The sequence below is a fragment of the Athene noctua genome, chromosome 8, assembly GCF_965140245.1.
Source record: "Athene noctua chromosome 8, bAthNoc1.hap1.1, whole genome shotgun sequence".
NCBI lineage: Eukaryota > Metazoa > Chordata > Aves > Strigiformes > Strigidae > Athene > Athene noctua.
In genome coordinates this window covers 17,635,468-17,657,256 of record NC_134044.1, presented here as the reverse complement: position 1 = coordinate 17,657,256, position 21,789 = coordinate 17,635,468, and the positions used below count along the sequence as shown (strand labels likewise).

The 21,789-nt window shown below is 43.0% G+C and overlaps 1 protein-coding gene across 4 annotated transcripts in view; it reads left to right on the top strand.

The window, feature by feature from the left end:
- The window catches only part of LPP (LIM domain containing preferred translocation partner in lipoma), a 331,834-nt gene that overhangs the window by 244,117 nt on the left and 65,928 nt on the right, over positions 1–21,789 (top strand). For all 4 annotated transcript variants that reach the window (XM_074912516.1, XM_074912519.1, XM_074912517.1 and 1 more), the window contains one exon: positions 17,294–17,417. In XM_074912516.1, coding sequence (XP_074768617.1) covers positions 17,294–17,417 — 124 coding nt within the window. The remainder of the gene's footprint in view (positions 1–17,293; positions 17,418–21,789) is intronic.

Here is a 21,789-nt window from a genome sequence, read left to right as displayed (position 1 = left end):
CTTAGTCCTTTGGATTAAGCCTGTCTTCACTCTTGGACTTTTCAGTTCAGAGATTGTGGTTTTAGCTCAGCCCAGACGTGAGCTGTGAAACTTGAGTCTCTGCATCTTCTCTGGCCATGTGCGTGTTGGCTGGGATCTCCAAGGGCACCTGTCTGCCACAGCTCCTTGTGCAGCTGCCAGCTCAGCCTCTCTATGGCTTTTTGGGTTTCTCTTCCATAAGTAAAAAGTTACCTGGAAGATTTTGCTCGGCCCTCAAGCTCAATCAGAGTCGTAGGAGACAGCCGGAAGACAGAGAGTACCTCAGTAGTGGAGCAAAGCTTGATGGATTGCTAACCATACTCCAACATCCCCTTAGCAAGCCTGGCTGCACACACCTATGCTTTTGTGGCAGATAAGCACAGTAATTGTGGCAGGCTAAGGACACCGTTGAGCAAAAGACTAGATTGCTACTGCCTTGATGTGCATTCTTGGAGGCTGGAGTCATGTGCTTTATAAATATATCCTCTTACTCTTTCATCTGGAGTCAGATGATGCCGGGCTATTATATTAAACACTGTGTTGCAGTGTGTACTCTATGGATGACTTTGTGAATGATACTTTTTCCATAATAAATTAGGTGGAAATCCCCTAGCTCTACACCAGGGTTTTAATACCTGCTGTAGCCATTCCTTTCCATTAAGCTTTATTGAGTTAGCTATGGTTGCTACTTGCTGATTTTCCTCTGTGAGAAATCTACTGGCTGTCTTTCCTGGAAGTGCCCAATGGATGATTTTTAACTACAGAGTTTACTGAGACATGCCAAGACCAAGATGTCAAGGTTGGCCTTGAGCATTTGTCTCCGTACTACCAGAAAATTTATTTCTGAAATAAAATGATTGCCAAAAACCCATTAGATAACTTGATGTCCTCTGTTCCTGGTTATTTCCAAAGTCTGCTACAGGGCTCTGATCCCAAAACGCACTTTTAATAAACTTGCAATTGCTTTGTTTGTTTTAATTTAAGGTACCGTTTCTGCAAACACATAGTTATACAGCTTTCTCTTTGCCCTTGGTGCTGAGTTGGTTGTGCATATTAATTAAGGGCTATTAGTAGAGCAAGTGCAGAGCAGTGCAAAATGTGACTGAGCACATGTGCTGTGCTGCAGTCTGCAGAGTTCTGTGTTGCACCACTTTTTGATGGGATTTGAAAAATTACAGGTGAAAACATACACTTCCTTTATTAGCCACTATTATTAGAACCATATGGCTTGAACTAAGGAATAAAGTGTGCCTGGCATGTGTCAACCTAACATGTCTCTGCAGATGAATATAATTTTTGAAATGCAGATTAAAGGGGAAATGAAGGTGGGCTAGTGTTATTCACACATTTGCTTTAGGAGATGCTGGCATTATTTCTCATTTTTAAGGTCATGCCACAGGGTCACTGGAGGATGATGCAATGGTGCAGGGCAAGTTCTCTATAGGAATGCTGATGTACTGGCATACACTTGCATTCAACTTCCTGTATTCCTTCATACAATGAGAATCATCCTTGTTTGTGTAGAGGTTACCCTGTGATACAAAGCACGAATCCATGGAGGGTATTTGCATATTGGTGTGCCACTGCTGGGCTGCTGAGCAAAGTTTAAGATGAGACCTTACCAACCTTGCCTGGCTTATCGTGAGATAAGAAAGCATGCTGTCACACTGCATAAGTCTCTGTTTTTGAGAAGAAACATAAATCTTCCTATCTCCAAGCAGTCTAATTACAAATTACCTGGAGTCAAAGAGGAATTAATCTTTTGACATACTATTTAGTATTTTATTGTTTTATGCTTCACCACTTCTTCATCAGGTGATGGTCCTTCTTGAAGACAGGACCTTGCAGTGGGTAGAAACTGCAGATCTGGTCTGCCCTGTGGATTACCTGAGTTTCCCCTTGTCTAGAGGGTGTTGTGAGTACAAGCACTGTGGACACCCAAGATTTGTGCTGTGCTATTACTAGGAAAATTAAATGCTTTGCTTTTCTCCTTCTTGGGATAGGGGGTTTATTGAGTGATCTCTCAAAATCACTTCCAAATCTGTTCTTTCTTGTTATTTCTTAGTCATAAAGGCTTGTTAGGTGTCCCCTCTCTGCCCCTTTTAGAGTTTAATTAAGTCCGTGATGGTACTGAAGGGCATTTGACCAGTCTGAAGCCTCGGTGTGTGACTACAGATCTGGGGAACCAGGCACTGCTCCACTCTTGTGCTGTCTCCTCGGGTGGCCAGGGGCTCCAGCAATAGGCATCATCCTGGGGTGAACAAGATCCTGCTTCCGATTGCCATCTCTCTCCCAGCTGCCATTGTGGGAGAGCCTCATTGATCTGACAGCAGCCACCACCAGCCTAGCATCAACTAGTAGCTAAAAATAACACAGGGTGAAAAAAAACATCTAACGTCTAAATATAAATCTCTAATGCCTCAGTAGGGAACACTGCAGTTCCTAATCATTCAGTCAAATTGTTTAAAGATTGATTAATACTGGAAAGCCTTTTGTTTCCACCTTAGTCACTGATCTCTCCTTACCCCGGCTCTTTCTTGAGAAGGCAGAAGTTTCCTTTTCCTTCCCTCCCAGTTCTCCAACAGCGCTTCCCTTGCTTGTGTGCCCTTTCTAATAAACCCTGCTGCCCACTGGAGCGGTGGGAGCACCACGCAGTGCCCAGCCATGTTCACAGAGCTGTGCTGGCCCCTGCAACAACCTCCCAGTGAGCAGCACATTAGGGCAAGAGGAGCGGTCCAGAGGGCAGAGCATGGTATTCAGCGCACCATGTCTTGCCATCTGCAAGCTGGCATGATTCCCGCAAAGTCAACCCATTGAGTTGCACCACCTGGGCTTGCCACCCACCCTTAATCATAGCACAGGTTGAATGAAATAACAAGCAGACGTGGAGAAAATGGCGAGAGTGCTTTTTTCCCCAACCCATCAGCTGGCTGCCTTTGAAAATCAAAGGCTAGAGATATTTTTTTTTCCTCGGGAACACATGCCAAGCAATCGTGCTCCATTGTTGCTGGCAGATTTGTTTTTGCGCACTTCAGACAGGAAGAACGGCACTCTCGGGGCGAAGAAGCTGGCACAGCGCGAGCGAGGTGGTAAGAGGGGAAAGAGCCAGCAAGTGGCAGCGAAATCTGCGGCGGCTTCGAGACGTTCCCTAGCAACCTGCGCCCCAGAGAGCCGCTTGCAATGTCTCCTCTTTATCAGCGCAGCTGCATGTGATGTACTAGCCTCGCCGTGGTCTGGCTCGCACTATTTTGGGTTTAAACACCGAAGCGTGTGATTGCAGTGCTGTCATGGGCATAAGGACTTTGGATTGCTCTCTTGCACAGATGGGAGCAATTCACAAGGAGGGTTGGGAAAGTGACTTTCTGTTCTTGCTTGAATGTTGTCTGGTACCAGCTAGTAAATACCGTCTTGTGGCTTAAAGACTTTGTGATGAGTAGATTAGATAGCTCCCCTAGCATTTGTTTTCCCCATAAGGTGGTATTGCAGTGAGCGCTTGTGTCGATATTTCTGAAGTAACTTCTTTCCTTCCATGCACTTCAGACTCACGTGGGTCTTTACACAACAGACACGTGGAGCATTTTGCTGTCTGGGACACATATGCTGATTTTCTGAATGCTTCCTTGCATGCTGTTTCCCTGCTCCTGGCCAGACTCACTGCATCCTGTCTAGTTTCTGGGAGGTTTTAATGGGGATGCAGCACCGAGTGCCGGATGGACATTCCTGTGGACCGGGACAAAAGAAGCCCTCTATTTGTCCAACAGATATTTACAGCCCATGCAATGGGTGCTCTGAATGTGACCTGCCTCATATACCTGAAGTCTAAACTGGAGATACAGCATCTTGGAGATGGTAAAAGAAGGGCAGTCACTGTGCCTGTTTAGGACCCAGATTCTTTGTCATACCATTTCTAAACAAACTTTCTTTGATTTAGTGTCTGGAACAAAACCATAAAGTAACTTAATACTGCACATGAGCTTCCTTTCCTATAAGCAGCTTCAGCCCATAAGGTTGAATGATCCATAAGGCCTTCAGCTGCCTTTGCTCAACTCCGTTGCAGAATATGTCACAACTGCTATCACAATCACAGAAGCATAAACAATAAGGCTGGAACAGACTTGAAGATCTGTCTGCTGCTCAGAGACAGGATCAACTCTGCCTAAGCCATTCTTCACAAATATTTGTTTGTTCCTACTCTGAAAAGCCTCAGTGATGGAAATAACAGACTCTTCCCAGACAATCTCTTCCAACATTTTGCTGGCCTCTCTGTTTCTCCTCCTCCACGTTGCAAACCCTCTAAAATGTGTGTGATTTTCAGATGTGTGTCCTACACTGTTTCAGTGGGCCTGAACCCCCTGTTTAATAGTGTAAAACTAATGCAGAGGGGCAGAAAGGGAGCATGGAGAGCCAAACACATGGTTTTGAGGGAAAGAAGAGGAAGGAGTCTGTAAAGTGTTTCACGTTCACAACTTTTTTCTATTTTTGAAGTTTGCTTGGCTCTTAGAAACAAGGGTAGGTGAGAAGGGAGGTAAAAGATGCATGCTTGCTCTGAGGTCCTCTTCATGAAGGAGCCAGCTCCTCAGAAGGAGCAAGAAGAGAGAAGGCCCAGAAGAACAGGCTAATCTGAGCTGAAAGGTAGTAACAGGAGTCACTGAAAGGCAGACTGAGAGGAGCCCCATAGTTGAGGATAGGGACTTTAACTATGTAAGCCTTAGAGTGTCACCTGCAAGAAAGAAGGTTTCAACCACTCATATCCCCAGAGAGTGGGGTCTTGGTGTCGCTCTTGGTCTGGCAGCCTGTTTTTTCCCTGCGTCATATGCTCCTGTGAAAGACAAATGCAGCTGAGAGCTCAGGGGGCTGCAGTTAGTCTGGGTCAGACTTGGACAGCCTTGTTGACTCAAATAGTGCCTCTCAACTAGCCAATGTACACCTGAGTACATAGCTTACTTTGGCATGCTGAGCTAGATCCTCCGCTGCTGTGTAAATCAGCGAGTTCCCTGGAGCGACTCTGATTTGCACCATCTGAATGTCTAGCCCATCCTTTTCAAGTAAATTCTGCAAGCAGAATTATATATATCTCTTTGTTTTTCCCCTTCAGCCTTTGCTCAGTCAACCTGTGAGCTGCTTAATCATTAAAAAACAGAAGGGGGCTGCTGCTGTTGTTGTGGTTGAACAGGACACAAAAACGTTTCACGGACAAAGTGATCTATTTAATACACCAAAGTGGTCAAGGCGCAGTGTTATGTCCTGCCGCAGTCCTCAGCTCTAATTACACATGCCACTGCCTCTTTCAGTTTTCTCCATTCTCCACGAAGTGCTGCTTGACCAATTAGTGAGATGTTTATCTCTAGCCCAGAAGGTATGTGGACAGCCGCCTTAGCTGCATCTCTGTACATGCAGGAATGTTTTGATAGCTAACCATGGATCTTGTTAAGCTGTCAGTTCTGCTAACTGTCCCAAGTGTCTCTTATTTATTGAACCATCAGGTTCTTCCTGACCTCCTCAAAGTCACGTCCAGCCTCACACAAAAGATGGCACAGAAATACATCTCGAGCATGGCCTTCTGAGCAGGGTGAGTTTCTTCAAGCATTTGATGCCTTGACCAGCAAAGATCATTAGGTCTGTGTGTCAGTGCGGTGGCTGCACCCTCAGGCTGACAGCAGCCCTAGAGGCTGCAGCTGGGGAAATTCAGATTCCCTTCCCCAGTGCACAGCCTGGTTTGGCTGCCAAGTTCTTCAGGCTTTTTAAGAGACTGATGGCAAAGCAGAGGACAAGAGAAAGCAGTAGAATCTGGCTCTGAATCCAGGGAGCCCCCATCCCCTTCTAGCCCAGCACCATGCAGGGAATTTCTTCTCCTTGCTCTTTATTCCTAACCTCATTTGGTTGGAGACCACAGATACTTCTGCAGTACACAGCACAGACCCCACAGCACAAGAACCTATGCACTTATCATCTGGAGCATCATGACCACAAAATAGTTTTCCGTTTGGCTTGAAAGCGTGCCTGTGACGGACATAAGATCACACACTAGATGCAGCAGAGGAAGCGGAAGGGGGGGAGTGTGTGACATTTGAACACCACATAACCCTTCCATGTGGGAATCAAGTGAGACTGAGGGTGTAGTGGTCTGCTCTGGGTGCCCACCCTCCCTGATGCCCCAGCAAAAGCATCCACGCACGTGTGTCTGGAAGTATCTGATGTTTTCCATCGTCTGAAGCTGGTGGGTTTTGGTTAGCATTGGGTAGTTCTTGTAAAAGCGAGCTGATTCAGTAAAGTCAGCTGATGCTGAAACCTCTCATTTGCTCTTGCTTTTCTGCTTGTCCCTGCTCTGAAGATGCTGTTAGTCCATCCTTCCATTTCATCCAGTTTCTTTACACATTAATCTTCCCTAAGCTGCTCTTCTTCATGCAGTGGGTGCACAAAGTCCTCTCTCCGTGGGCTCTTGTCAGCTCTGGAAGCTCCTAGCCAGGTTGCACTTTCTTCTTCTTCCTCTCTGCCTCATTCCATCCTCTTCCCTGATGCTGGGCTCTGTCTCAAATCCTGACTGCACACTACCTTCTGACTGGTCTTTCCCTCTTCCTGACAAGCACTTCTCTCTTGCCTTTGTATTTCTGCCTTTTTTAATTGTTATATCTGCGTTGGAAAAGGCTAATTTGCTCTTTCCCCTGGCTCCTTCCTCATGTTGCTGGAGCCCTCTTTCCAGGTCTGACCTTGGCCTCCCTGCTCCTGTGGCTCTTCTCTGAGGGCCATCTCCTCTTGCCCTCTCCACAGGCAGGATGAGTAGCATCCACAACTGCCATGACTAGTAGCACAGCCAACTCAGATCTTATGCAAGGAGAAGATTGAAACCCTTGGAATATTGAATAGTCACGGTGAAACTTCCTGCAGCATTTTTCAATAGCCCATAACTTCTGCTTCTTTGACTCCCTGCCATGATTTGGCTACCAGATAGGATGTGCTGGGTCGTCAGCCTGTGGTTCTCTCTGAGGCAAAATCATTCCTCATCTCTTGCTGCCCTTTTCTCAGCTCCCACTTCCCTCTGATTGTGGGAAATTCCTGAGCAGGGACAGTGTTTCAGGGGAGACTTGGAGCTTTTTCTGAGTAATACTTAACAGCCCTGGACTGTATTACAGGAGAATTATGACTTTGTTGAGAAATTTCTACTGCTGTGAGCCAAATGAGGGATCATTTTCATAAGTACATTGGTGAAATAAATGATAGTCTAGATGACGGGCATTTACCCTGGCTTTTTCACCCAAGTGCACTATAGAATTTTTCACTGCTTTGTTCTGAAAATACTATTTCTGATTATCCTGAGGTAATTGATAGTGAAATATGTACAAGTTCCTTCTAAAGCAGCAGTGCTTAGGCTACCAAGATGACATCCTCTTTCTTTTCTTGTGTATTACTCCCTCTGCTCCTGATGGCACTGTTTAATTTCACCACCTTTTTCCTTACTGCCAATATGTCATATCCTCTGCCTGACAGTGCTCAGCATCATAGTAGCACCTGCAAGTACAGCCAGTGCCTTGTGGATGTGGGCTGCACCACGCGCTTGATGCCAAACACTTTCCCAGACTCTAATGTGGGTGAGTAGCATTAGGTCTGCAAGCAAACTGCCTGCTTTTGGTGGACACCTCCATTTCACAAGAGGTGAGAGGGGTCTTTAAGTTTTTAATCACCAGTCATTATGATCAACTCCAGTCTGTTAATTTTTTGAAGAGGCTATTGTCCTCGCTTGGGCTGGAGATAACAGCGAGGCCAGGGCTTGCTGGTAGAAGTGATATGTATGAGCTGCAGTAAGCCTCAACAGTGACGTTCTGGGCAATTGTTCCTCATGAATTTTTACACATCTTTGCAAATGTTACTTGACATGATGTTAGATCGCTGAGCTGAGATTCAGGTGACCTAGAGATACCTGCAGAGGGCTCTTCATGAGGAGAATTAATTGTTTAAAATGCAGTAAAACTTCAGTCTCATAAAGATGTATAAAGCAATTCAGCAACAAAACCATCATATAGATAGTCTAAAATATAGAGACACTCTAATTGAGGCAGAAATCAGAGGACAAACTCTGATCTTTGCTGCTTACTATATTGTCTTGAGCTGTGTCAGTACCCTTTTAATACTCATAATCTTTCACAACAGGTTGTTGAGGTGCAAGCAAATGAGTTCTCCCTCTGAATTTGAAGGGTACCAATCTTACTATTATTATTATCAAATTCTCTTTTCTCTTGCATCACTAGAAAAGGTGTCATTTTGAAAATTTTTTGTCATCCTTGAAGCACACCTCAGCTGAGGGCTGAGCACAGTAGATAACCTGGGCAGAATCCAGATGCCTGGACTGTCTGTTGAGTTTCTGCCTCCTTTCCCCTGACTCAGTCACCTGAGAGACTGAAAGTCAAACGAAGGATCGTACTCAGATGTGCTGATGTGCTCAGAGCTCCCTACCCACTGTCCAAAGGAACTTTTACTCATTTTGTTAGAAGGGGTTGGGACCCTCCGGTAACTGCTTCAAGAAACGTGGCCTGTGCAAAGCTAAAAGAAAACCAGCAAAGCTCTTAGAGCAAAAGCAGCCACACATGAGGGAAAGAGAACAGGTGATTTTGGGATCAGAATATGAATAAAATGGAGCAATCTTCCAGTCCTGAGATAAGGAAGAAATTTCTGAGTCCAGCAGGAATGTAATTTGGTTTTGCTACACTATTGTTTTCACTAATATTATTCTTATCCCTTTTTATTTATACAATAAGACCACTGAGGGGCATGTTGGGAGACCAGTGTTTGTTTTGTGAAGATGTTATAATCCTGAAAGACAAAATGTAGGCACACGTGAGTGAAAGGAGGCACAATTTTGGCTAGCAAAGATAATTAATAATAGTCATAATTTGTACTCATTCAGCATCTTTCATTCAAGGATCTCAAAGCATTTTGTAATCAAGAGTTCATTGAGACTCTCAAACTCTCTTGAGACAGCCAAGCATTATGCACACCATTTATAACAGCAGGGTGCAGGATCAGACTGGGTAAGAATATTTCTGAGAATAAAACTCAGGGATCCTGCCCTCCAATACTATGGATTCTTAACCAAGTACCCACTCCAGTCTGAGAAGCTTTTTTTACTGTAATTTATATATATAATCTCTTAATGTTAAGCAAAATATGTAGTCTTCATTTAAGTCACTGGTGTCCTGGGAAGTGTAATGGCCCATGTCACCCTTGACTAAAAGTGAGACTAGAGATAGTGGGTTAAACACATTTGGTTAACCATTTGTTTGCTGTTACAGTTTTCACATGAAAAAAGCTTAGATTGAAACCTGTCTTGGTGATGGAAAGTGATGTGATTTTAAGTTTCTTTGTGTATTAAAACAGAAACCCAATTTGCATATTTTAAAGTATCTTTTCTAGCATATTCAGGCATCTGGCAAGAAAGCTATATTTAAACTGTTAATACAGTATGAATACAAGTTTCACATGCAAAATTAGTACCATTAAAAATGTGAGATTTATTTTTCTTTTGAAACAAGTGATGCCCCAGCACTTCTGTTTTTGTTACCTGATAAGGCACTGCAGCTGGGACGGCCTATTTTTTCAATAGGCGACGAACCTGAACCGCAGGGCAGGTGGTGCTCATTGCACAAACACCCAGTCCAACCCCAGCACCGCAGAGTGAATGGCGGTGAGCTCCCTTGTCGCTGTGGTCTGCCAGAGAAGGCACTGCACCAGAGATGGGTGTAAGCCCGTCATGCAGTGTCATTTTTCGTTGTCTGTGAAAATGGTGCAGGTCTGCCTTTGTTGAAGTGTTTTGCAAAAGAAAAACTTAAAAAAGAATAAGGCTGTTATTTTGTTGTGGCTTGGGGCTGCTTCTGGAAGGGTAGGTTTTGGAAGGAGAGAACATTTTGTCAGTGGTTTTACTGTGGCAATGAATTGCCCAGGCTAGTTGTGTACTGTGTGAGCAAACACTTCTATTTTCATCAGTACGAATTTTGGAGCATTCACATTTTTACTAGGTGTGCCCTTGTGCTTGTTCTGTAAGATGAGGATGCAGCTTGGTATGTGGGGAGACCATGAACCCCCCATCTTGGAGTGCCACTTGCTGTGAGCAGGGTCCCCCACAGCTTGATGTCTTTCAGTAGTGCTACCTTGTATTTATACAAGGGAGCTCTGTACAGGTCCTGAGGCTCATCATCTCCTCAAGCAAGAAGACCTAGGTGGCACTGTGTACCCCAAGAAGTATAGCCAAGGTGACAAGAAGCAAATTCAAACCCATCTACAGCACTTCCCTACACAGCTCGGGACTAAGGCTTTGAGACGCTCATCTATGGATGCCTATGGCTCCTGCTCTGAAATGCAGATTTTGACCTGCTGATAGCAGTAAATATAATGCTTAATTAATTAATACTTTGAAGGCAGCCCTGGAAGCCTACAGTATTATGACATAATGAGGAGGGGAGTTGATATACATTCTATAGGGTCTTTACTGCTAGTGCTGATGCATGGAAGTAAGAGAGCTCTTGACTCTGAGCCCAGAGAGATGTGGAAAGTAGAGCAGCTTAGATCAGAATAAAGCCTTCAATGTTGAAACAAATTGACAAGTAAGCATAAGACCTGATGTAATTTTATGAAGCAGACCAAGCTCTTCCAGCCAAAAACATAGGACTAAAAGGGTGCAATCTCTTTATCTGTATATTGGTATAATGGTGATGCCTCATTCTCCTCAGTAGTACTATCCAGCTTGTACCTTGAGCTCCTGGCTTTTTAAAAAAGTGCCTGAAATGTCTGTTACCAAAGTGGGGTTAATAGGAAAACACAAAACAAAACAGCCCTCTCCCCTTTTCATAGAAGATAAGCCTTGACTAGTAAAGTGTATTTGTATAATGATAGGGCCAAGATGCCCCAGGCAAGATCAGGCACTGCTGCACTTGTTTCTGTATATACATTTAAGCAGCAATGGGACATTAAAATGTAGTATTTTATAGGTATTCTTATTTGAAATACAGTTTAAATCTACTGTTTCCTGAGATAACATGTCAAATATTTATTACTTGGAGATCTGTTTGGTTTGCTTTTTCTAATGAGAAATGGCCAGTGTTGCTCCGTAAAAATCTAGCTCATCTCCTGTTAACCCTGAATATATAAACAAACTACAGTGCCTAGCAGAAACAACAACTCTCCATCATAGAAGTGGAAGCTGTCATTTAATGCAATTGTGCTCAGTGCAGAAGCAAGCAGCAGATAACTGGTGTTTCCAAATTATCCAACTTTTAAAACACCTAGCAAAAATAACCAGCCCTCCAGATTCAAAACATTAGTGAGAACGTGAAGAATAGCAAGAAAAGCTACTTAATCTGTTTGCATATAATAGAATACAGACAATCCAAGGACAAAACAGTCATGCTCATTTATTACTGTGCTTGATGATTAATAAAACACTGTCGCTGTGTAGTCACTTACATTGCAGAAGCTTGGAGAGCTTTGCAGGCGCTGATTAATTAAGAGAGAAATATTGCTAAACCCATTTTACAGAGTAATTAGGGTACGTGTACGGTGATCCTATTGAATTCAGTATCAATACACAGAGACCAAGATTTTGTTTTCATGACTATAAGCTAAAAGCTGGTCTCCAGAGAGTCAAAACAGGCATCTGCATGAGCAGCCTGATTTTCAGAAGTCCTGGGAATTTCTCAGCTATTTAATGATTTTGCATTCTGACTCTATTGTCTTCCTTTTATACCTATCAAACAAGATAGCTCCTCTTCCACCTGTCTGCATCCCAGTTTCACGGTGTAAGAAAAAGATATTTGGGCAAAATTGCAGGCTGTGAAGTTAAAACAGAGAAAAACAATTTTATTATTATTATTATTATTGCTCAAATTCTGTGTAACATACTGTCACAGGAGATCGTTGAAACGAAGAGCTTAGCAGGATTAGAATAGGGCTGGGAATGTGCATGGGTAGCTATGTGAGGATACAGTTACAATAATGAAGTTTAAAAATAAAGAAAAATATCCTCTAGAGCTTTGAAATAGTTACAAAACTATCCTGTTTCAAAGCAAACCAGTGTTTAACAAGTGAGGGCTCTGCTGCCAGAACTGCCTGTTCTGTGTTGCTGGTGTGTTGCGGGAAGCAGTGCGGGGCAGGTAGGCAGCGGGGGGACTGATGGCTTGTCCTTCTCCGTCATGTCCCAGAAGAGACTGCGCTCCTCCCTGCCCAACGACAAGTGCTGGTGTGGGCCGGTCACTGGCTGTCAGTGGGTACCTCCTCATGCAGGGCAGCTTCTTCAAAGGATCTTGATGAATTGTTCTCCAACCAGGAGTGAACCCAGGAACGTGCGTGTTGAAAGGAATCAAGGCAGAGTTGTCTTTTCAGGAATCTTTATGTACTCTGGCAGCTGTAACTTTTCACTGGGAAAATAAATCAAAAATTAAAATTTTTTTCCAGTGTATCTCCTCTGTAAGCGAGATCAGTTGGCCTTAATTATAAACTGAATTACAGCTGCAGGCAATCTTGATATTTCTGTGGGAGTGCAACTCATGAGAGATGTGGCACCATGCTGGATTTTTTGCTCTGAAAGTTTGCGATTGTTTTGGACAGTCAGTAACTTAAATGAAAAAGTATGGTCTTTGTCAGGCCATTGAATAAAAAATGTGCTGCAATGCTGTTTAACCGTTTATTTAACTGATGATCAGTTTTGGTGAGTGAAGTGAAAGGAAAGTGCTAACTTTATGCAGATGAACAAGAAGAAAAAAATGAAAGGGAAAGTAAGTATCAGTGAAAGATGTTTCTGGCTGCCTTTCAATTCCAAATTGGGCTAATTCTACCTTCTGAAAAGAAGATAATTTCCACGTTTCTGTAATTGGGAACACATAATTGAAGTTATTTTCTCTCAGAGAGAAGAAGATTCTTCTACAACATTTGCAAACGGACAAGAAAAATGACCACGTACAGTGCACTCTGAATGATGGTGCATTCATCACAGCATCATCTTCAGATGCCTTTGCAGATTTTGTGTGGTGGTTTTTACCTATTGAGGTAAAAATTTATATGTGGATGGGGAAGGTTCATGCTGGCGAACAGATCACACTAACTGCAGATCTTCCTTTTTTGGGTAGCCATTACATCAGACACAGCTGATTACCACTGAGATCTGGAGTAGAAAACGTGCACCAGAGAAGCACTGAAACAAGTATCAACTTCGTGTACCAGAATAATTATGCAGTGATTCCACACCACTGCTTCTTTTGACCTGGCTTTTTAGGAACTGAGCTTTAATGAGGAAGATAGCCAGATGTTGTTGCAGCACTTTGAGAGTAGCACAAGCAATTAACTCGCTTTCGTTTGTAGCATGAAGATATTTTCTGCCATGAGGTTTAACCCTGGGAATGCTGGTATTTTCCTAAACTTTCTATTAACTAAGCATGAAGGACAGTGTTTATTCTTGAATGCGTTTGCATCTGCACATGCAACTGCAATCGTCATGCTTTTCCCTGAGATTGTTTGGTTATTTGATGGTAGTAGCAAAGCTTGGACTCAGGTGCTTCAGCTCCCAAAGTGTGGTCCCTCCTGCAGGCTTTTTGTTGACAAAGGCACTTTTACATTTTCGTGGGTCAGTTTATCATCCCTGATGTTGCTGTGGTTAGCCAGACAGAGTGGTGCTGAGGGAACTTGGGAGACCATGTTGCAATTTGACACAGACCTCAGCTTTGAGCTGTGCCTAGCTAAAGAAATATTTATTTGTGTGCGTTGAGGCATCATGGAGAAAAGAGAATGCATGAAGATAACTGTGGTAGATTAGACAGCAAATTGGATTTCTAGGCAGCCTTGATCATTGTACAGATCAGGAGAAAATAGAGGAAGTTTAATAAACAACAACAACACAGTTTGTTTTGTAAGGAAAGCCAGAGTTATATTTTTACCCTGACCTAACAAAGAAGGAGGAAGGAAACTGTTTTGCTGAAACAAGCATTTTAGATTGGACTAAGGATACACTTTTCTCTCTATGTTTGTGTGCGTGCGTGTCCCAGAAAACTCAACAGCACGTTCATATGCATGAAATGCATTTTCCTGGAGGCACACAGTCAGCATGTGCCATGCAAGGAGGAAAAAGATGTGCCTAGCACTGCTTAAATGTTGGTCAAAAAGGCATAGCATTTTAGTCAAAATAAGTTAAAGCGTCTCATAACATTGCGGTTGGTATTTGTTATTTTTGCTGACATTGGGTACTGGATAAGTAATCTGCCTGGTTTTTAAAAGTGCACTGTAGATAAAATACGAGAGCAGCCTATTCATTGTCTGTACAAGGCAATGTGGCCTCCAAAACCAGAGAAAGACAGAACTGAAAATCTGCAGATTTTTGTCTTTTTAAATGGCACAGCCCAAGCCCTTAGTGAAGCAGTCGTGAGCGGGCCCCCAATCACATCACGAGGTATGGGAAGCCAGTGTGGAAGAGAAGGAGAGGCTTCATACACCGCTTGCCCAGGGTGTCCTGCTGAAGCCTGGCTGGTGGTGGCCTGCAGATGCGGTGGCTTTGGGTCGGAGAGTGGCCGGTGTAGGTCTGCAATGCTGAGTCCAGCCCCAGCAGGCTGTGTGCAAGGCTGAAGATGTGGGGCTCGCCACAGCCTGGCTGCAGGTGTTGCCTTTGCCTTAGAGACCATGTGTGATGATGGGCAAATCACTTCAGCTCCACACACCTTGCTTCCCTCTTCTGTGAACAGATAGCAGCTTGTGCCTTCTCTTGCGGTCCATTTATATTATAAGGCCCAAGAGTAAAAGCAGTGTTTAAGGTTATGTGTGAACAGAGCTCAGCAGAAATGCCAGAGCATGGTACTTCCATGCATTTGTGCTGAACTGGTGACTGCTATCAGGGGAGATAGAGGGATGGGGTCCATCATCAGCTTTGGGCCATACTGTCTTCTCTGCAAAGTCTAAGGAGGGAGTCTCAGTTGATGGGCTATCAATGGTCATTCCCTTCTGCATGGAAACTGAAATAGGTGCAATAGATGGAGTAATATTTTAAGAGGCTCAGTTGCCAGCTTGATTTCTCAAGCTAATAAATCCTTGGCTGCACTTGCTGTGTTAAAATATATGTTCAGGCAAGATTCATGATCAGCTCTTAGGAACAAGAGAGCAAAGGGAAAAAATAGGTTGTTCCAAGATTAAATGCTTTACATTTGGCACCTTTAATTGGCTTATTAATAAACCTTTTTTTTAGGGTTATGCTATTTATTATTCCTAATGAAATAGTTGTCAACTAGCCTTCTAAAAACAGCCACAAAGCACTGGCTAAGGGCATCTAGGTGTGCTGGGTCAAGTACCTGGCTCTGAAACTGCTAGTCATATGAGTGGCCTTATCCCCACCAAAAGCATATATCCCACAGAGATGGCACTTACGTGACTTAGAAAGCAAATGCAAGTCCTGTGCACCATACAGGCCTGTCTCCCCATATGAAAAAATAAGTTGTGGTAACCCAAACACATGAATGTGGTTGCATTTGCACAACAGAGTGTATTGAGCTGTGAGGGGGTGTCCAGGATTTCCAGATGTTCAACAGCTTCCTCAGAACAACTGATAGGCATCTAGAAATGCTGGGCAAGTGCACAAAATCCTTTAATATTGCTCAGAAAAAAATCCCTGAGATGAAAAAAACAACATCACTGGGAAAACCTGAACGTATGGTAGGTCTAATCTATATTCTCAGTCAGGGTATGGCAAATAGACCTCACACAGCCCTCCAGGGAAATTCATCCACCCTGGGACTTATTCCAGGTGCCCTTTCTTCCAGGGGACCATGCCACCCATCTCCCTTGTGCACTACTGCTACTCTGTTAGAGAGCAATTGGCGGGCAGGCAGCGGGTGCCACTGCCAAATTGTGTGTGCACAGCGAATCCAGCACTTCCAGGGAGTGCAGTCATCTGCTGCGCTCATGGTGCAGCGCCTGTGAGATAGATCAGGTCAACAAGAGAGGGGAGTGATGGTGTACAGCTTAGCATGGGCCCTAGAAAAATAAATGTTACAAGGTCAGGAACATGCAAGTGTTTGGTTTCTGGGAGTGGATGATTGAAGTATTATTGCTAAGCGCTGTTCTGAGACCTTCTCTACATTGATTGATGTCTCATTCGAAACCTCCTTCTTGCCTGAAAGAAAAAAGCATGAAAGCATTTAGTTAATTCTCTTGCAGTGCTTTAAAGCTGCTGTTCTGTGTTGAACATGACTTGCTCAATAAAGATTCATCATGCCAGATGTAGTCTCTATAAGCCAGATAGAAGGGGCCAGTGTATTGTTTCTCCAGTGATTTTACATTTTCTTCCCATTTAAGTAGGTATGGAGCACAGAAAAATGCTTCCTTATAGACTAAGGCCTGTAAGTTTCATATCTGAGGTCAAAACCTTGATGAAGGCAGCAATTAATCAATGAAATCACTAGCTTTACTGAAACGTTGCATTTCATAAATAAGTTAGTTTTCGCATGCAAGTCTTTCAAGAAAGCCGTGCGCACAAGGAAAGCTGGTGTCAGCATTTTTTAATCCTGAAATGACCGAGTTTCTCATTACGGACACCAAACTTAGCTTCTTCTAAGAAACTTCTAGGCATGAGGCTATTTCTGTGCTTCTCAAAATATGCTTGCGCTTCTGCTGTTTTTCAGGGAGAAGACTCACTGAGACAGACTGCAAATACCGTATGCCAGCTGTTAGCATATGAAGGCCAAGAGGTCTCAGTTTCTAAAACCTTTGTATCCCTAGTACTAAAAATCTGTGGACCAGCTCTTGATCTCACTAATGTTAACAGCAGGATTTGTGTCAAAATAAACAGGAAGAGAACATAACTAGCAGCTCGGGATTATCTGTCTTTGTCCATATACACTGTAGGAATGATTGTTCTAGCATCTTTTATATTGTGCTGTTAAGTGATGGAAGCTTTTGCCAAATCCAAACTGAAATGCTTCCAAAGCCTTTTTCAGTGTTGGAAAATGTTTGTATCAAGTTATCCTTGGAATAATTTTCTCCTTTATTTATTATTATGTGCTACCCAGTAGACACCTAATTATGAGGCACAGAACACTTCTTATTCTAGGAGGATATATAGCACCTCACTGGATGTTTTTAGGAGTCCATTTTCATTACATTAAATGAGATGTTTACTTGTATGAATCCCTTGGGTTTTAAAAAAAACAAAAATAAGACAAAGAATGAACTTCAACACCAAACAGCCAACAGAGCCTTTTACTGTGGGTGAACACTTTTATACCACATCCCAGACTGTGTGTCCTTTCTTTTTCAGAGTGGGTATCCAAGCTCTGGACCTGCATCAAGCACTCCTGCCTTCAGGCCTGAGGATGAGCTGGAACATCTGACCAAGAAAATGCTGTATGACATGGAGAATCCTCCCTCTGATGACTACTTTGGTGAGCAGTGCCATGTCACAAGTGTCCATAGCCCCTTTCTGTATTTACCGGGTTTGGTAATGAGGAGGCCTGACAGCTGTGCTGTTAATGTAGTGACATTCGTATTGATGGATTTGCTTTCTGTGCTTGGGCTGGAAGTGTAATCATCCATAGGAATTCCTCTGTAATTTCAGCATAAATCTCGTGCTCACTTGCTGTATGTTTATAATAGTCTTTCTGGTTATAAAGTTGATTTTTTCAGTGACTGGTTCATTTTCACACCATCTGTCCCCAGCTTCTAGGTTACCAGGCTGAATTCAGGTGCGCTGCACTGTCTTGCCCACCTGCCCATCCCTTCTCACTGCAGCTGCAAAAAGCCCATCAGTGTAAACATGGTCTGCTATCAAGGCATGGATTTTAATTTTCTGTATACTGGCATAGATTAAAAGGAAATCCATTTCGAGTCAATCAGGTTGGTTTTACATGGGGACCCGTTAGCCCAGAACTCAGTTCGATGAGTATGAGGAAGACAAATCTGAATTGATTGACTCATAATGATGTCATCTTCCTTGCATGGAAAAAGATAAGCAGCTGATTTCCTTTTTGAGTGGTTTAGAACAGAATTATCTCAAGCATCTATAGGCGTAAAATACATATCTTGCCTTTATATAAAACACAGATGACATAGCTTCTGAACTCTGCATTGAAGTCAAGAGCCTTGGGCATATTTGATGCATCTTGGCTGTATGCTTAGTTTCTTATAGGCTTGGGTGATAGTGTTTTTAGAAAACAAACTGCTGTAATTCGTAGAGTTAAAGACTGGGATAGGCCATTCATTTTGTGGTCTTTATCTTCCTTTATTTCATCATTTCTTAAAAACTTCATTTAGATTGCCCCATAGCTGTATTTACTATAGATTTTGGTTGGACCAAAACATTTTTGGCTTAAAGAAATTTTTGTGGTTAGGTTTAATCAGAAAGCAGGTGGGGCCAAGGTTTCACTAATAAACAAGGATCTTGCAGTGACAAGGATCTGATTACATGAGAAGGTCAGAATGTTCTCATCAAACAAACATTGCCCTTGTAGATGGGGTTGATATCAGTCCCCATTCTCCAGCAGTACCTTCTTCCTTCTATGGTCTCCACCCTCACAAAATGTCTTCTCTAAAAACATTGATAGTCGTCAGAGTTGATGAGTGGCAGAGATCTTAGGTGTGAGCAAGGATGACTAACTGAAGAGAGGATAACCAGAGAGCATTTTCTGTGCTGCTGTGTTTGACTTCATCTCTGCCCATATCCATTTGTACTCACTCTCTGATGTTTTAAAAGCGAAGAAACAACCAAACAAACATAACAGGTATTTAGCCATTAGTGTGGGTGGGCAAGAGAGAGAAACTTTTTTCCTGCTACCTTCAGGCAAATGGATGAAGCCCTGAAGCATGAGATTTGATTACAGTCATTTTCTTAATGCAGAGCTGTGAGTGGCAGGAGCTGGTTGATGGACCAAAGCCCACCCAGTTCTCCTCCTAGTCCAGGAAGGTAGGCAAGTGAACAAAGAACTTGGAGATTCAAAGGCTTCAAGGTCAGCAAGGACCTTGCCATTATACTGCCTAATGTGCTACTTGCAGTTTCTCCCAGAAACAGGATTGAATCATTACTTTAAAAACAAAAAATCTAATCTTATCTTAAAGACTTAAAGCAATGGTGAGTCAACCACCTACCCCTGATAAGCTGTTCTAGTGATTAATTTTCCTCACAGCTCAGAAATTGCTTCCTGAAGTGGAGCTTTGGTTTTGTTTAGCACTTGTATTTATGAAACTGAAATGCTTGGGTTTTGCAGGCTAATACTGTATCTCTAAGACAGCCCTGGTGTGTTTCAGACTGTGGTACATCAAAGTTTTTTCATCCAAAAGGGAGGCATAGCTCAAAGGGTTGGGACATGAAGTCCTCAATGTTAGGTCATCACTTTGGCGATCAAATAGGAGGTCAGACCAATGCCATGCCAATAGCTCTTAATTCAAAGCAGGAGACAAGAAAATGGAAAAAAGGCTCCAGAGCATTCAGAACTTTTGCCAGTGTTGTTTATATAAATGATAGCATGATCAAAGGTGGAATAATCATCATGATGCAAGCTGGAAGATGAAAACCAAACAACCACTCTAGTCCTACCTCAAGCAGGTGATGTTTAATTACAAGGTGCACCTGACATCTTCTAATTGCACCGAGTCTATGCTACTGAAGGTCATCTCTGAAAGTGTCCAGCCTTCACATTATTGATGTGCAAAAGAACCGTGTGTTGGGCTTGACTCCTCCTCAGCTCTCTAAGCATGCTGTGTCCCATGCAGCCATTTGGGAGACACAGTCACAACTAATTATATACCTACTAAGAAAAACATAAAACAAAACCAGCAGTTTTGGAGCACAACTGCTTTTTATGGTTGGATAAAATCAAAGAGGTAGGCTGCCCTCATTCCCCTAGGTTTGTTCCAGCCCGAGCTACTCCCAGTAGAAGATGGTCCCTGGAGTCATAGCTGATGAGACTTTTTGATATGGCAGTGCGGGCCAGGAGTTTTGTACTAATTCTGGCTATGTCAGAGCTAAATACCCATCTACTTGAGCTGTCAGCCAGTGCCTTTCAGTAACTTCATGCTCATGTGGAAAGAACAAATTAGGTGTGGGAGGAAGAAAAAGAGTCTTTCAGCTTTGGTTGACTGTCTCAACCAATATCTCTGCCTTTGTTCTTTATTTGTTTAGCATAGTAGTGTGGATTTTACAAGATTCATATGACACATTGATAAAATAATCAGAAAAAGGACAAATGGACAGAGACATTGACTCTGATTTGCATTAAATATCTTCTGCCTGAGGTCTAAATGCCGTGGTAATTGTAGCATACCAGATAGCTGTCAGCTAATCACTTTTATTAGTTTGAATTTAGAAAACTGGATTTCAGCATATTAAAAGTTGGTTAAGAGCAGATAGGTTTTGAATTGAGGAATCTAATTAACCTTGCTAGAAAGCTGCAAGGCGTTATATTAAGTCATGAAAATAATTTGTTGGAATAATTACATTTGAACTGTCAGGCTGGAGGAAGGTCATTTTACTTGTCCTGTCAGCACTCTAGGATCTTTTCTGTAACCATCTTCCTTCTGCAGTTTCACTTGCCATGTCTATGGTTTTTGATCAAGCCATCTTGATTCTGCAGTCAGTGTGGGCAGAGTGGAGGTTCCTGGGGAGAGAAGAGGAGTAGGAGTCAGTAAAGTTGTCTCTTTGCCCTGGAAATGCTGGCTGGTACTGCTGGCAGACCAAATGAGCTGAGTTCAGGAGCAGGACAGAGAGCACTTCCATCAGGTCTGTGCTCACCACAACTCTCTACAGCTTCCTTGGGTGGAAATTGCTGAAGGTGGTTTCAGAATCGGGGGAACTGTTCTCGCCAGTGATCGCTCATGCACGCACACACAGCTGGCAGCAGGGTATGGCGTTCCCAGGAGCTCAGGCACGTAGTGAGAAGCTGAAGAAGCATACTGGAGACACACTTCAGAGCAGTAAGATCACAGTTTGCAGCTATTTCTTGCCTAAACTTATCACAGCAGCACGATCCAGTCACTGGGAAATCCTCTAGCTGCCATTGGCAAGGCAGTGCTTAAACGTGGAGATGTCATCACTAAGCATAATAATTTTAAAAAAACACTGTAAATTTTTAGGAGTTAAATATGCATGCTGGGTATTCTGCCTTACTTAGTTTTGTTGGAAGGTCACGCTACCATACTAGGTCTAAGCACTCTGGTCTTTGATGTATGTTCCCTTCTACTCTCCAAAAGGTTTTGGAGTGACTTCTCCTAGAAAGTCCTTGGCAAATCAGCAAATTGAAGTCTTTTAAGTCTAAGCTACTCTTTCTTCTTTAGTCTGATTCAGTTGCTGACCTGTAGTAGTTGGCTGTCTTTAATCAAATCGCTTTTTATTAGAAAGGATTCCCAAATGTTATGTACTGTGCAGTAGGGATGTTTTTTCTCTGTCACAGTCCTCCCCATTGATAAATGTGCTGTTGTAGATAGGCATGTCTGATTTGTTGAAAGAAAAGAATACTTTGTGGAGTGGAAATTGGGTTAGGTTGGGGGAGGAGAAATGGATATTTATGGGAGATTAGGATGAAACTATCAAAATTTTTTGTTGGCCACCATGGGAAATTAAAGCCCTTGATTTTGCATTAAAAAAAAAACAAAATACACACACACAAAGATCACAACTGTTCTGGACCACTGTTTCAAGTCTCATAGAAAGAAATTACTTCTGGCAGCTTATCAGTCTCTATCATCATGCAGACAGTGCTGATTAAGACTGGAAAAGTGCCATCGGGGCCCCTCATCTCCTGTTGCCTTCTGGACTATGTCCCA